At 43.4% G+C, this 16,959-nt stretch overlaps 1 protein-coding gene across 4 annotated transcripts; it reads right to left on the minus strand.

The window, feature by feature from the left end:
- Positions 1–10,484: 10,484 nt before the first annotated feature.
- On the minus strand, positions 10,485–15,583 carry LOC123072440 (RNA-binding protein Musashi homolog 2). Of its 4 annotated transcripts, none has more exons than XM_044495990.1 (14): positions 15,437–15,583; positions 14,705–14,815; positions 14,518–14,607; positions 13,995–14,060; positions 13,761–13,826; positions 13,548–13,642; positions 13,411–13,456; positions 12,718–12,772; positions 12,079–12,155; positions 11,804–11,960; positions 11,539–11,672; positions 11,356–11,460; positions 11,095–11,235; positions 10,485–10,913 (listed from the first exon to the last, which is right to left on the minus strand). In XM_044495990.1, the coding sequence occupies exons 2-14, from the start codon at positions 14,720–14,722 to the stop codon at positions 10,848–10,850; spliced, it is 1,116 nt and encodes a 371-aa protein (XP_044351925.1). In that variant the 5' UTR covers positions 14,723–14,815; positions 15,437–15,583; the 3' UTR covers positions 10,485–10,847. The 4 variants fall into 4 exon arrangements, with proteins under 4 accessions (XP_044351925.1, XP_044351923.1, XP_044351924.1 ...); XM_044495988.1 differs by having other exon boundaries at positions 11,804–11,966; XM_044495989.1 differs by having other exon boundaries at positions 11,804–11,966; positions 14,705–14,836; positions 15,437–15,577.
- Positions 15,584–16,959: the final 1,376 nt, after the last annotated feature.

Raw genomic sequence — 16,959 nt, forward strand, 5'->3', positions numbered from 1 at the left:
GGACGCCGGCCCGCCGTAGCGCTGCCCGGTGTTGTACGTGGAGGTGACGCCGGTGAGCACGGAGATGAGGGAGAAGGAGAAGGCGAAGTTGGACACCACGCTGAGCCCGCGCTTGTACCCCAGCTGGTGCAGCCGTGCTCGGTCAGCCTCCGCGACGGAGATGGCCACCGCCACAGAGCGCGGCGGCGCCGCCATCCCCTGATCTCGTCTGGGTCTGCACTCCTTCCTTTACATTGGTTTAGCTAGCGTTTGGTAGTACTAGTAAGCTTATACAGAAGCTAGTCATGGTTGGTGTAGCAGGGGAGTGGAGCGGAAACGATCCACGGCGGTGCCGGCATGCAGAAGAATATTGCTACGAGTCCCGCTTCGGTACAACCCCCATAAAACGTATAAAGGGGCAGTATAGACTTTTCACATGGTATTCCTACTTTTTTTTTGAGAGAAACATGGTATTCCTACTTTGTATGTATGATGCCCTACGTACCCCGGACTGGGCCGGCCCATGAAGGGGAATAAAAAGCGACCACACAATGATTCAAACTCTGCACCTCTAGCCCACAAAGGATTGTAGCAAACCAGTACACCTTAGAAGCTTTGATGACAAAAACAGAGCGCGCCCGTTATAGAACTACTATACAGAATCTGGGCAGTTTTTGGATCTCTTTCTCTTTTCTTGGAAATTGTGAAAAATCTTCACAACGCAAGTAATGTCTGAAAATCCGACAGTTGTTTGAACGACTCTAATAAACTTTCAAAACTCAAAAAAAAAAAATTAAAAGGTGCCTTTTTTGACATGTTTTTTTAGACCCTGAACATTTTCTGAAAAATTCAAAAAAAATGGAATTTAGAGAACAAAACCTGTTAAAAGGAACATTTTCGAAATATTGAATTTTTTCAAAAGAGCGACCAGTTTTTGAAATTCCCAAAAAGTATTAGTTTTGAGAAAATATGAAAACAGGACATTTTTTCATAGTGTGAACAGTTGGCCGGCCCAAACAGTTTCAATAGTGTGAACAATTAGAAGGGTACTCCCTCAATTTGAACTAAAACCACGATAGAGTAAATCGGAACGGAGGGAGTAGTTCCTACGCTATCTGCAGAAATGGCCGGCCCAAACACGTCTCTCGGCCGCTCGCCTTATACGAAACAGCGGCAATCTGATTTTTTTTGCTGCCTTTCTACATTTTTTTCTTTGTTCTTCTCTCATTCTCTAATTTTCTACTTTTTTTTGTTTTCCTTCTCTTTTCTTCGTTAATTTTTTTGGAACTTCATTATTATTTTTGGAATCTTAAAAAAATATTGTTTGGAATACCAAAATAGCACTTTTAATTAACTATTTTAAATTGCTTTTAAATTCCTTTTTCCTTCAAATATTTATTAAATGATTTGAAAAACATTTTCTCCACGAGATTATATGACCAATTCAACTCACCATGTCAAGTTGTTTGAGTTTTCTATAGTTCTTGCATTTTATGGGGTTTTCTCGATGAAAATTCGCGGATAGATGGCGGAACGTGACACAACTTACAAACGGTGTCAGAATTCGTTCAAACATGGCATAGGTACCTACCATGGGGCGTAACACCTGCTGGCAAAATTTAGGAACTTTTGAAGAATGTCCAAAACAAGACCATGTTCAACAGAGGGTGGTTGGGTAGGCCCAGAAGATTCTTTGTGAGAGCATGCTTATTTCTCGACATCCTTGAAGGGAAATCGATTTTTTTCATGTCCTTGTATGACCAATTCAAGGCATCATGTCAAGTTGTTTTGGTTTTTGACAAATTTTGCATTCTTCGGAGTTTCCTCAGATAGAAAAGACCGATAAATGGCTGGATGTGTTGCAACTTGCATACAGTGATGAAAGTCGTTCAACCTTGCATGCGTGCCTACCGTGGGCATCCCACCATCTTGCAAAAGTTGGGTCATTTTAAGATGTCCAAAAACAGAAGATGTTCAATGAAGGGTGTTCGGGTTCATTTTTTATAAGTTTTGCATTTTCTAGAGTTTTCTTGGTGACAAGGGCTGATAAATGGCCAAAAGTGTCGCAACATGTAAACATGTCGGAACTTATTAATACCTGACATGAATGGCTCATATGTATGTGGTAGGCTACTTCAAGAAGTTGGGGGCATTTATCCATAATCCAAAAAAAACACCATTTGAAAAGAGTGTGCCACACAAGGCCTCCCTCAGCATGTTGTTTTCCTAATTGATTGCTTCTGTTAATTGCAATTTTGTCATTATCAATCAATATGAAGGTTTTCTTATGTCCTAACATTTTATTGAAATTTCTCGACAATTTTGAAATTTAAAATTGTATATGAAAAAATTACAAACTTGAACACTTTTTCCAAAATTGTAACAAAATTCCAACAATTGATGAAAATTGTAAACCATGTAATTTTTTAAAAAATTCATCATTTTTTTATTAAATGCAAACATTTCCAAAAATTTTGAACTAAAAATTCAAAACGGCACATGTTGTGAAATTCCATAGCATATTTTCTAATTGTAAACCATATTTTGAAAAAAGGATCTGGTATTCTAAACAAAATTTCAAATGTTTGAACAGGTTCCAAAAAGAAGAATAAAGTTCAAGAAGGAGAAAAATGAATTAACGAAAAAGAGAAGAAGAACCAAAAAATAAACAACAAAAAATAGTTATGCCCTACAAAATAAAAACATGTATTCAAAAAATGTTTGTAATTTGGAAAAAGTTTGTGGTTTGAATGCTCAAAATTTTGAAAAACAATGTTTGTGTTTGTCCGACACATCTTCCACGGACTATCTGGGATCGAGTCCTTGCGGTCGCCCATTTCTTTTTGCTTTTATTTAAACGCAAATAGCCCACCTGACGGGAAAAATCTAGTAAAAATTAATGTGCAATAGTACGAGCTAGATCCTTACCCCTCGTGGCCTTTACTAGCACATACAGCAAGTAGGGAGAAATGACATATTTGACCTGAGGCAGAAATCAAATCACAAACTGACCTGGTCACGAAAAAATTTCACTCTGCTGACCCTTTGGTGTGGCGCCTGACAGCTGGGCGCCGCACCCTACTGTGCAGCGCCCTTCCCTTAGGCGTCACACATCCTGCCAGCGTGGCAGCCCTGGTCCAGTTACGGCCCCACAGACAGCACTGCAGCGCCTAAGACTTAGGCGCCACACCTGTAATGTGCAGCGCCTAGCTCTTGGGCGCTGCACAGTCTGTGTTCCACTTGGGTTGGCCCCACCCTCTCTCCCCTCCCACCCCCACCCCACACACCCCCACCCCACCCAAACCCTTAGACTTGCGGCCCTCCTCTCTTCCCCTCTCCCCCCTCTCAAATCCTTCTCAAATCTTGCAAATCCGGAGTATTTGACCGTGGATTTCGAAGCCAACCCCTCCCTTAAGGTAATCTCCTTCGATCCCCTCGTTTTCATCCATAGGAATTGTCACATTTTCTCAAATCTTGCTACTTTGGGAAAACCCTACTTTTGACTTGGATTTGCAAATTTGTGTTGAATGATGTTATGTTTCTTTGCTAACTTGGGTTGGTTAGGCTTCCATAGTATGCTAGGGTTAGGGTTATGTGTGTTTGATGTTGGTGTTAGGGTTATGTGTGTTTGATGTTGGTGTTAGGGTTATGCTATGGTTATGGTTGTTATGTGGGGGTTAGGGTTATTAATTCATATATATGTTAGGGCATATGTGTGCAAATATTTTTCTTAAGTATTTACTTGATATATGTGTGTTTTTGATTATTGTAGGGATGGGGAGAACATGTGTTTATGTTCATCATGTGGATAAAGAGGCCTTTTTGAAAGGCAATGTTGAGACGGACCCGGATGATCTTGACATGGTGTTTGAGAGTAGTCCTAGCTATGCGGAGCTTTTGGAACAAGTGAGGAAAGATTTGAATTGGATGGACCCAAGTGACATTGTTGAGTTCAAGGGAAGGCATAATGTTGGTTTTGGAATGCACATCTGTTGGAAGACAATGCGTGTGAACTCCGAGCAACATTGGGTTGCATACAAGGAGACGGTTGCCGAATCTCTAGACAGTGCAGCGCCTAACTGTTGGGCGCCACACAGTACAGTGCAGCGCCTAACTATTGGGCACTGCAGTGCTGCTATAAGCAAAACTGCAGAAACAGATGCCATTTTGGCCTCCTGCAGCAGCACTCACATAACTAGAACATCAATAAAAGTACTGTAAACTGCACATGCTAAGCAAAGAGAACTAATAACTTGAACATCATATCATTTAAGACAATTCAACATTACTTCAAGTTCGCAAACACAAATACCACACTAGTAAGAGTTCACCAACATATAACATAACCTCACAAGTTCATCAACCTAATTAAACGGCTACAAGTAACATGAACAAGCACTAATGCCTTCCGCGCGTGTTCCTGGTGCCACGCCTGGAGGTAATCTTCTTCTTCTTAGGAGCACGAGGCTCCTCTTCGTGCACTTCCTCCTCCGCCTCCGCCTCTGCCTCCTCCTCCGCCTCATCATCCAAGCTAGCCATCTGCGAGGTCCCTACGACCACCTTTGGGTTGCCTCTATTGTCATAGTCGTTGGGCGTGTACCGGCGTCTAGACTGCCTAGGCTTGAACACATATGCGGACCGAGCTTGAGCGTCCGCCAAAGTCATGTCATCATCAAGCTCATGGCCCTATCACACAACGAAACAGTATGGTGAAGGCCGGTGTCGTAATCAAGTGAGAATCACATCTATAGGATTAGTCATACCTCTTGGGTGATCCCACCCTCATCATCCATATAAGCATATGAGGAACTCACATCGTCCCCCTCATGGTGAGATGCGGGGTCTGATGGTGTACCAGACCTAGAGGCAGATGGTTCATCATATTCAGGATCACGGCAACCGAGAAGGTTCGATAACCGCCTTAACTTCTTGGTCTGACGCTGTAACATGAACAAGTGTGTAAGATATCAAACTTCGCAACATAGACTGGCTCTCATAGTGAATGCGATATGTACCTTGAGGAATGCTCGTAGTGAACCATCATCATTGTCAGTTCCAACCGGTGTCTTCTCCAGAATAGACTGGCTCTCATCAGCTGCTTTCTTGATCTCGGTGCACTACGGATGAGAAAGAATGAATGTGTTAGCCATTCAAACATGTGTAATACGGTCAACGGGAAAGTAAAGAAGGGAACACTTTACCACATAGTTAATCACTGGAACAGCAGGGACTCCTTGCCCTTTCCTGACATCTCTGTTGTACTTCCCCTTTGCTAGATCCTCAAAGTTTACGGGTTCTTCAAGAATATCCTCATTATATGCTGACGGGCATATCTCAACTCGAGTAGTTCCAATAAACCATCATACGTAGTTATCAAAAGCTTGTTGGCTGTGCTCACGAAGCGGGGCGCGTGCAGTGCTACGAGCTTGCTCCACAGAAAGCTGGAAGCGGGTAACATACGGAGCATGATGCTTGTCCCAGTCCTTTATCTTTCGCTGCCTTCTCCTGTCCAACCTGCGTGGTATAAAACCAAGCATTAGCACTATCAAAAGGAGTCCCGATGCTTAGACAATACGCAGACATGCTCTCTTACCTATGAAGTGCTTTGTCCGTGTCCACCCAGTCCGGCGGGTGAGGCTGGAACAGACAAAACTGACGATACACGCGATGCGGCAAATGAAACTCAACCGCCCAGTTGCATTTCAGTGGGCACCGCATAAGCCAGAGATGCTTATCCCGCAAGCACATCGGGTTGAGGCGGAACTCCTCGGTGTACCCCAAGCTCTCATCCGTGCCATATGGCTGCCACACCTATGAAACAGGGCAACAATGCAAATTTGATGATTATTTTTCAAGCAAGCATGAGAAAGGACTGAAGTAATGACCTCCTTACCTGCTCAGGCGTAATCGTGTCCAACACGGCAATGTACTTTTGGTACATGAGATTGACATCGTTCGTCATCTCGGAAACGATATCCCACTTGTAAGCCCACGTGGGGCGCCGTAATTCGTCATGTTCATCTGCATACCAAGGATCAAACCTGACGCTCTTCGGGCGTCCAACAGGCAGACGCTCCCAGCTCCATACAGAAAGTAGAAGCAGATTACCACCAATGCCTGCACTATCTGTGATCCTGCAACACGCATCGTCCAGCTACATATGAAAGAAAAACAATGTTAACTTGACAGCAAGCTTGCATTGCTAATGAAGAAATGAGTTGATCACAAAATAGACTAACTACCTGTCGGTACAAGTAGGCAAGAGTCGCTGAACCCCAGCTCCATTTGCTATCGAAGACGGTCAACGCCTTCAGCCACATCCATGGAGCGTTCTTGCCAGTGGAGTCAGTAAACAAAGTCCTCGACACAACGTACCACATATACACACGAGCATGTGTCTGGATCACATCATCAGTGGCATCCGGAGGGCACGTCACAAAGTTATTTTGAATCCACGTGAAAGCAGCTCCGGCTGCTTTCCTTTCCCTCTTCTTCTTCTCTTCTCCCTCCTCTACATCAGCCTCAGCCTCGGTAGGAGCCATACCGATAAAAGAAATCATCTGCTCGTACCACCCATCAGAATCGGTGCTCATACAGAGAGGCCTCCCATCGATAGCAAGACCGGTGATCAACGAGACATCCTCGAGCATCACGGTCATCTCCCCAGTCCGAAGATGGAAACTGTGCGTCTCCGGCCTCCATCGATCAACAAGAGCGGACACCAGTGGAGCGTTCAGATTCGGCGTGGACCGGCTGACCAACAGAATCCACGGGAGTAGTCCTGCCTGCTTGATGTACAGTGTGTACCGCTCGTCGTAAGGCATGGCAGGACCAGAGACCCCGTGATACCGAATCTTCAGAGGTTCAAGCTTCTGCAAAAAACAAGTAATGACAAATCTTAGGGCATGTAAATTTTAACTAAAGGCAAATTTGCAAAAGATTTAGATTACTCATTATTACCTTATCCTTCTCGCGCATCATGTAGGACCGGTGTTGCACGTCGTAGACATCGTCCAGAAGCCAAACCATCCTTACAATTTCAAACAATAAACATATATGAGTTCATCTACATCTCAAATATTGATATACACTAAACATATAACATGTGTTCAACTACAAGAATCTCAACATCTCCTTCTCACACAATGAATATGTCATATGTGTTCAAATAAACTAAACATCTAATATTTCAAATAAACTCAACATATAATATTTGAAATAAACTCAACATCTAATATATATCTAAACAAACATCTCATATATGTCTACAAAAATCAACATCTCATAGTTATCTATAAAAATAGGCATCTCATATATATCTATAAAAACTAAACAATCTAGGGTTTCACTAACAAGAATCATATATTGTGAACTAATAAATAACACTACGGTACTACCAATATGAATACACATCCTAAATCTAGCAAATCAAACAAATCAAGGGTTCCATCAAATCTTGGACAAATCTCTAAAATGGCAACAAATTTACGGAGCAAAAGAAAGAGAACGAAAGAGTTTACCTAGTAGGATGGATTGGGGATCGAATCCACGGATCAAATCTTCAGATCTGAGAGGGATGAGGGGGGAGGGGGGATTAGATGGGGGCGCCGCCACTGCTCTCTGTCCAGAGAGCGGAGAGATGAAGAAACTGCCTGGTCGGGCTGGGACGGCCGCGCTTAAGTCACTGTGCAGCGCCTAAGGTCTAGGTGCTGCACGTCACAATGTGGCGCCTATCCCTTAGGCGCTACACAGGTGCGTGTGGGGCCGCAACTGGACCAGCGCTGCCACGCTGGCAGGATGTGCGACGCCTAAGGGAAGGGCGCTGCACAGTAGGGTGCGGCGCCCAGCTGTCGGGCGCCATACCAAAGGGTCAGCAGAGTGAATTTTTTTCGTGACCAGGTCAGTTTGTGATTTGATTTCGTCCTCAGGTCAAATATATGATTTCTGCCTAGCAAGTACGCCAAATCATCCGAACAGTAATAGTTTGCATAGGTATCTTATATGATCATTTGGACAGATTAAATTCAAATATTTTAAAAACAAAATTGTCCGGTAGCGTATTTTCTCGGGGGTAATGGAAAATCTGGTTCGACCGGTTTCCGAAAAATTCGTCCGAGAAAACGTCAATTTTTTATGGTACATGGCGCCGCATATGTGTCACCAACTTTAGTTTGTCCCAATGGCTAGCGTTGTGTTCACCAGAGGTTATGTGTTCGATCCCTAGTACCCTGCGTTGTTTTTTGATTTTAGATACCCAGCTACAAGATACACTCACTAATGGGCCGGCCCACGGCGGACTGTCTTTAATTTTATAGTGCGAGGGATATATTTCTAAGAAAAGACCATCCTACCCTTTATTATGAAGGGACATCAACAGATCTCCTCCGTTGATGTGTTTAGGGGGGGTTGTACTGAAGCGGAAGTATCGGTTGCGGCGTGTCTGACCCAACGGAGAAGATGGCGGCAAGTGATGCGTCAGAGTAGATAGACTGGACTGGTTGGTCGCCCGTGGAACAGAGCTACATTAGATTCTACTTACTGACTAACTTAATTACAAGTGACACTTTGTTTTTGTCTTATATCGAGAAAAAACAGTTTGCTTTATGACATTACTAGCAAGATGCCCGTGCATTACACGGAACACCAAGATGCATTTATTTTACAAAAAAATTATTGTGATTGACCCATGAGGGAGTATTCTTATGTGTAAAAACTAATGGCATCTGCATGTTTACTTAACTCAGCACGTACACTGCTGATGCAGATCCTCCCCGACACTGACCTCCGCAAGCACGTAGATGGCGCCGTCCGTGTCCCAACAACTCAGACTGAGCTGAGTGGGGGAGACGAGAAAAAGGAGATAAGGTGAGGAGGAGTGGGGCGTGGTGGTGGTAGGTGGTTGGACTGAGCGGAGGCATGGGAATGAACGACGCCGTCAGCGCCACCATGCCAGATTGTTCCAGAGGCTTCCTTTTTTAATTGCTCAACAATGGGGTTATGTGAGATAAGGATGAATGAGGGAAGGCCTTATATGCAAATGTGGAGAGAGGTGCGGGTATCTTTTTGCAAAATTGCCATAGTTTGCTTTCTATCCGTCGGATATAGATCAGACGGTCTATATTGCAGGATGATAGGCACACCATCATCACCAACTCGGTTTTTTATAAGAGTAGAGATTATGCTGCTATATGGATGGATGATATTCTATCATAGGAAATCAGAAACTGTCAGGACCGTGTCTGAATATCTAAAGATTCAACACTTTATCGGAGTTCAGCTACACTCTAAACTTCATACTACGCCAGCGGCGGGCCGCCGTCCATCTTCGATCCTACTCCCTCCGTTCGGAATTACTTGTCTCGCAATCCATTTGCGAGACAAGTAATTCCGAACGGAGGGAGTACATCTGTCAGACCAGTTATCACTTTGCCGGTGAGTAACGACCATGACGACGTCTATCTTCAATCGGACGGGTACCAAGCTTCTGGATGTCGCTCTTTATTTTCCGAAACACCCCCACGCTTCCCTTACCTTTTCACTTACCTGTAATAATGCTGCTATAAAGCAAGCATTATAGAGACTTGTACATTACGGACGATGTACTGGGTTAAGCCCTGGCCTCTGTGTTCCTGGTTGTAGCCTTGTAGGTCTATCTGAGATTGCACCAAATTCTCGTGTATGACTCCCCAAAACTAGCTACTTGTACGAATTCGTAGTTAGCTGCAGACCTTTTTAGTTCAGTTCCCTACACCTGGCAGAAACAGCAACCACGTCAACGTATAGTACTCCCAAAATCTCGTTACAAGTCATTAAAACTTACAAAAAAATAAATTAAAATTGACTTATATAGACAAAATATGTATCCATCAAGTCTCAAAATTTGAAAAGCAAGTTCTGAACATACTCCCTCCGTTCGGAATTACTTGTCTCGGAAATGGATGTATCTAGAATTAAAATACATCTAGATACATCCATTTCTGCGACAAGTAATTCCGAACGGAGGGAGTACATCATAACGGAACAAAAAAAAATTCCAATCTATCTCTTAATAGTAACAAAATTCAGCTTGGCTATGGACTCAGCCCTTCAACATTGTCAGAGTCAAAATAAAAAATTTCTCAACATGCAGATTTAGTTTCCATTTGAAATTTGTCACAAAAGATACTCCCTCCGTCCGGAAATACTTGTCGAAGGAGGATGTATCTAGTATCTTAGTTTTAGATACATCTATTTTTATCAATTTTTCCGACAAGTATTTTGGGACGGAGGGAGTACATGTTGGTGTTCTGTAAGTTCTTTTTTTTCATAATTTTTAGCAACTTCTGAAGATGCAAAAACGGGACCATGCATAACTGATGTTCCCTTCTTTTTTTCGGTAAAAGAGTGTAACTATAGACAGTACCTCCACAGAACTATAAACATCGGCGTCGGTCATTCTCTTCACTCTTTTCGCATCGAATGCAGCACACGAATCACATATGTGTGTTTCGACGGCGAAATAACGATAACATGAAAATATAGAGAGATACCCCTATCCTGCTTAAGGTTAGCTGCTGAAAGAGGTACTATTCTTTTATACAACTCACCTAGAGATAAAACATTTCCCCCCCATACAACACAGAGGCGACACCCCTGGTTCAGCTATCAGACGTAACGGAACAGATCTATGTAAGGATCACACTATGACACACCGAGTTTAGTTTGAAACGCCAACTATAACCCCAGGACCAACCAGCAAAACAAGTTTAAAAGCTGCAACCCGCACAGCTAGCAAAACACAGCACCACAATCTGCAACCAATTAACTACCAGTCAGATCATCGCCAAACAGGGACGCATTTAACATCAACGAGACTAGCACGGGCAGGCTCAGTAAGGTCGATGTCGCCCATCCGTTCTTGATCTGCTGCCGCCTCCGCTGGGACCATAGCCGCGCTGGAAGATGACAAAATATTTCTTAAGAGGACTGCTGCTACACGTATATTTAAGAAACAACTGGTGGCAACTACAAAGAACTGATTTAAAGCCCAGGTCTCTGTTTCGAAGGAATCTACTTGAGCAGATTAATTTATACATAAACCTACTATGTAAAGTGGAAGGCACTTTGTGTACTTACGTCAGAACCCAGGTTGCCGCAGAACATGCCAAAAGGCCGCATTGAGCCATACGATGGTGCAGGAAGTTCCATGCCAGGCATGGGGTCAGCGAAACGACCACTGGAATCACCCCTAGGAGGTGCAGCAATGTCTACTGTAACCTGAAATGATGGAACTTCAGTAATTTTTTCTGTCCAAATTAAAGCTGGGGCCAAGGCGATCATACTACCCTCCATTAGATGAAAGGGGGGCAAAGATAAAGGAAGCACCCACAGCCTTACCTTACATCCAAGAATTTCATGGCTTTTGTCAGCTACCTTATCTGCCACACCCTCATCAGAAAAGGTGACAAAACCAAAAGCTCGATGGCCACTTCCTTTAGGATCCTACAAGAGAAACATAGAAATTGAGAAAGCAGAAGGGAAACTCCATACAGACACAGATGATGGAATTCTTAGCCTCACCCTTGGAATAAACACATTTGCGACCCGGCCAAATCCGCCAAAGTAATTCCTTAGGTCATCTTTGTTTGCTTCTTGTGGAATCCCGCCAACAAATATCTTTTTGCCCGTTCCTTGAGGGGATCCAGAGTATCCTCCTTTTCAATGTAAGTCAAACAGAAATGGTACTCAATCCACAGATGAAGTTTCTTGTATGTCAAATATGGATTACACTTCATAAAAAAGGACTTGCTTCCATAAGCTGATCCACGATGATCGAAGGACTTACTTCCGTAAGCTGGTCCTGGATGATCATACTGTGCTGGTGGGCCCAAAGCTCCAAACATGGTAGCAGCTGCAATGTATACATCATATGCACCATAGCCAAGGCCATAGTCGCCCCCATCCTGAGATGCCCTGCTTGGAGGGTGTCTGATATCTTCATCCTGATGCTGGGAGATTTTCAGGTGATAAGAAATGCATACTATAAGCAGTACGTGCCACAAGACATGGCCGAATAGAAAATTAAGTATATTGAACTCTATTCTGGAATAGGATAAGTACCTTCGGAGTTGCACGGTCAACATGTAGAGTTGTTCCATCCAACTCATGCGACTCTTGCATGATACTGTCTACAGATTCTGTTGAATTATGACCAAGATGAAAATAAGGCAATATAAACACAAACAGAGTGATCATATGAAATTCAGGAATAATCAAGACCAAATACGAATCATGACGAAGAAAGAACATGGACATATAAGCTCAGGAGAAAGAGCGTATTAGCTACTGCGCAAAGAGCGAGCACAAGAGAACATTTCCAAGCTAGCTTTCCCAACTGTAAATGAATGCTAAAAAGTGGATAAGGTGTCCTTGATTGCATACGATTTCACATTTCCAGATCTATCTTACTATAGAACATACATGTTTGTCTGCCACGAAACCACAACTAAAATGGTGAACAATAACGTGCATGAACATCATATCTCAGCCAGCGAACTGCAACATACAAATATAGAAAATAATTTAATGTTTATTACTGTACAGGGAACATTGTGCTGTAGTACTGCTCATGCCAAATACACAACTGAACCATAACATTCTCAATCATTCTACTTTCTCAGATTGATGTTTCCTCGCATGACCAAATAAATTGCATGCCTAAAAGAATGCTGGAAGATTCATAGATATCAGTAAACATACCTGCACTCCGAAAAGTGATAAACCCAATTCCACGATGACCTTTTGAACCATGTTCCTAGATATGAAAAGAAAGATGGAATTCATTCCAGTGAAATCATACTGCCTCTAGCTGTGGTTTATTTCCATTCTTGCAACAGCACATTACATCGAATGCAACAATGATTATTATCACCACAGCAAGCACTTACACAGCTGGAACTTAATACAGTTTGTAGCCACAGGACAATATGGTTCAAAATTCTTATAATGTAAGAAGCATCTTATATAATACAAGAAGCATGCCTCATCTTCCCTGGCACTGTTCAATATAATATAAGAAGCATGCCTCTAGAGGGGTTCAGAAAATACTGAAAGTACGCAGCGCACCCACACAAGAGTGAGGGTCTAAGGTAGGACGTTGAAATGCCACTGGATGAATATAAGTGCTGATATACAAGTACACACCCACATCCAGTGGCACTTCAAGGGCCCTCACCCTTATGGCGACATACCCGTGCTCCAAATTGCATGACGATTTTTCTGAGTACACATATATGCAATAAATTATGATGGTACAGAATATCCCCTAATTCACATTTTCTTTCAAGAAATTCATCAACAGGGCAATGGACAACTAACACATACGCCTTAATAAACAAAAGTTTCTCCATGCAAGATACGGGCTGCAGGTAAATCAGTTCCCGATTTCCAAACCTTTGGCATGTAAAGATCGATAATTTCTCCAAATGCTTCAAAATGCCTGTCAAGCAGACGTTATAGTTCAGACGAGCGCTGATAGAGTCACAAAGTAAATGAATCAGGAATGGAAAACAGATAAGGCTACAGCTCACCTACGGAACATTGACTCATCTGCAGATTGCGGAATTCGACCAACAAATATCCTAGTAGCTGTTTTTGTTCCCTGTGACTGTGGTTTCAGTTCTTCCTGTGTTAAGAGTAAAACGCACTATAATCATTACTCAACTAAAGTTTGACACTGATCAATTGAAGAGCCAATGGATAATAGAAAAACTGAAAAAGGAAAATATGTGTATATTGTTTACCCTGGGAGTTGCTATCTTCACTTCTAGAGCTCGGTTCCCAAGAAAATGCTCACATTCAAGAACATTCTGAAAGAATGATGAAAAATGATTCAGATGTAGGTCAATGGAAAGGTGTTAACAAACTACTTTCCTAACATAAGTAAGGTGCTACTGAGCTACCTTGCAATGGCTTGAGAAAAAGAGTATAATCAATGAAGTCAAATAGAGAGGATGGGCAGATATTCATTTTACAACCTTGACATCATCAGCCGATGAGAACGTTACGTAGCCAAACCCACGAGACCGACCGGAAAAGCGATCCTATTTTTCAAGAAGCAAGATATACTGGGGTAAATCGGTACAGCAATCAGTGTATAGATGAGCCAATCATGCTGTGAGCTGGTAAACACTGCATGATGGTATAGATAGTTTTTTTTTTGCAAGGAATGGTATAGATAGCTGTGGACTATGACTTCAGAAACTTAATCACCGTTGAATTTAAATATATGTCGGATATCTACGTTGGGAAATTGGGTCTTAATTATTCCTATAAAGGAAGATAACATAAAACAATTCAAAATCTCAAAGCGCATATCACAAAGAATATTAGCACATAGTATAATATATATTCCAAAGCAAACTCGGTCTTAAAAGGAATAGAATGTGCAATATATTAACAAACAGACAAAGTATAAGAGGGGTGTATAATTTGTACTGTATAATCAATGAAAGAGGAAACTAATGAGCATTTGACATGAAATGTGAAATTGCTGGAAACCTTCATGACAACACAATCCTCCAGGGGTCCAAACTTGGCCATATGCTTTCGTAATCCTTCGCTGTCCACATCCCAAGGGAGCCCAAAAACCTAAGCACATTAACGTCACATCCTCGTTACGCAGCAAGAGATGCATTTATGTATTACAGAATGTTTTTCTTGAGGGAACTTAAGTTCAGAACCTTACCACAAGCTTTGTGGCCATTATTATACTGGTTCCAGAGGAAAGTAACACAAACCCTTCAGCTCTGTTCTGGTGACTGCTTCTGGGCCCAGGAACACTCTCAAGCAGCCTTCCCTGTTCCCAATAACCACCAAGCTATCATGAGGAGGCAGGTTGACAACTTTTAGTCTTGACGAACGTCGTCGAAAAAATACACACACATGGATAAACAAAATCTGTCCATCTAGGCATCTATGCTAAACACTGAAAAGCAAACAAAATGGAGCTACGCCAGTGCAGAAACCTCTCGGGATGGCAAAAAGACAGGTGCTTTAACACAAATGTGCTCGTCCACAAGCTAAAGGGGCACAGCATCATGCAGCAACTTGCTAGTGCCAGTGTATGTATGGACAAAAGACAACCTGATTAGTGTCAGTGTCAAGGGGACAGGGGCGGGCCTGACGAGGGGAGCAGCAACTTGCCCCCAAATGATTGATTTTTGGAAAACAAGCCGCGATTTGCAGTGCCCCACCAAAGGGAGCCGCGACAAGCTGAGACTGGGGGCATCCGTCCCAGAAGGAAACAGATTTTTGGGGCGCGTTGCTCTGGCTCGGGGCAGAGCTAGGGTTCGTCGCCGGCCGACGGAGCAAAGAAATCGATCCCAGGTCGGGGACGGGTGGGTGGATCTAGAACGAGGCCATTCCGGTGGAGCGCGGGAGAGGGAGGGACGACGGGTCGAGAGGGGGAGTAGTGTACCTCCGAGGCGGCGCGCTCCGGTGGAAGGAGGGGCGTCCGCCGGAGCGGAGAGGGGATGGCTTCCGTCGGAGTACAGTCGCCGCTGGGTGTGCTGCTGGTCCTTTCTTATTCTCCTTATTATTTCTTTTTTACTCCTACTAGATTATTAGAGAAGATAGACGACTGTTGCGGGACACTGCGCTTACCATTGTTTTTTGCAGAAAAGGGCTTCCGTTTTTTCCTTTATCGAAGTTATGGCCTTTGCGTTGAATGCAGCGGCCAGGAGTCGACTGTTAACACTGCGGTTATCATACGGAAGAGAAGAGTTTTTTTCTCTTTTTCGAGAAAACTTTCAATCTATTCATTTTCAATCATTTTTGGTACAACGAACATTGGAAATAATGAAAATTACATCCAGATTCATAGACCACCTAGCGACGACTACAAGCACTGAAACGAGCCGAAGACACGCCGCCGTCATTGCCCCTCCCTCGCTGGAGCCATAGTAGACAATCGGAAAGTCGTGCTAAACCCCCATAGGACCAGCGCAACAGAGCAACAACCATCGCCGATGAAAAGTAGTATAGATCGGAAGGATCCAACCTGAAAACAAATGAACATAGACGGACGACAACCAGATCTGATCAAATCCATCAAGAATAGATTCACCAGAGACACACCTTCACACGCCCAGCAATGATAATAGACACGCCATCGGGATAAGGGCTAGACAGGGAGAACCTTATTCCATTTTCAGGGAGTCACCGTCATCTTGGCTTCTTAAGCATGACGCAAACCTTAACAAAACACGAAGAAACAACAAAAAACATAGCCCTCCCACCGGCAAGGGCTGAGATCCACTGGCCGCTGGCCTTAAAGCCACCGGAGACAAGGAACGAGTTGACTGCTAATTTGATAACACCTCGGTGAAAAGTAAATATAAAGGGCACGAACCAACCCCTCCCTCAAGCGAGAAAATGGCATCGAAAACGCGCGACCATACACGCTAGCACGACAAGCAAATGTGGAAGAGGAAAAACTCATTTGCATCGTACCCTCCACACAACCTCCGCCGAGCAATCATCCCAATGAGGGGTGGGAAGACCCCGACATTGCTCCCTAAGGAGCACAGAAGACGACTCACTAGAGCATCGAAGAGGAGAAAAACGAAACCCATTATGCAAGGAGCGGGTCTGGGCCACCCCAACATCGGTGGAGATGAAAGTGTGTCTCCTAAACCAAACAACGTCCTTCACTCTCAAAGCTCCAATGACCACCACAACTATAAATCTATGGTACGCCTAAGCGTACTCTCCAAAAAAAAGAGCTTCAATGACCACCGCAACTTGGTGTTGTGGTCTTAACATACAAATTGCGTCCCTTATAGATTGCCTTCACCCTCTTCTAAGGCCAACGCCTCGACTTTCATCTACCGCTTGTTCTTGCAAGATCCGCTCCCACATAGCTAGATATACTTAGATCTATACCCTGGCCAAGCACGACCAGTCACAAGACCGCCATCCCCACATACTATAACCTTACCA

Source organism: Triticum aestivum, chromosome 3B (assembly GCF_018294505.1).
Source record: "Triticum aestivum cultivar Chinese Spring chromosome 3B, IWGSC CS RefSeq v2.1, whole genome shotgun sequence".
Classification (NCBI taxonomy): domain Eukaryota; kingdom Viridiplantae; phylum Streptophyta; class Magnoliopsida; order Poales; family Poaceae; genus Triticum; species Triticum aestivum.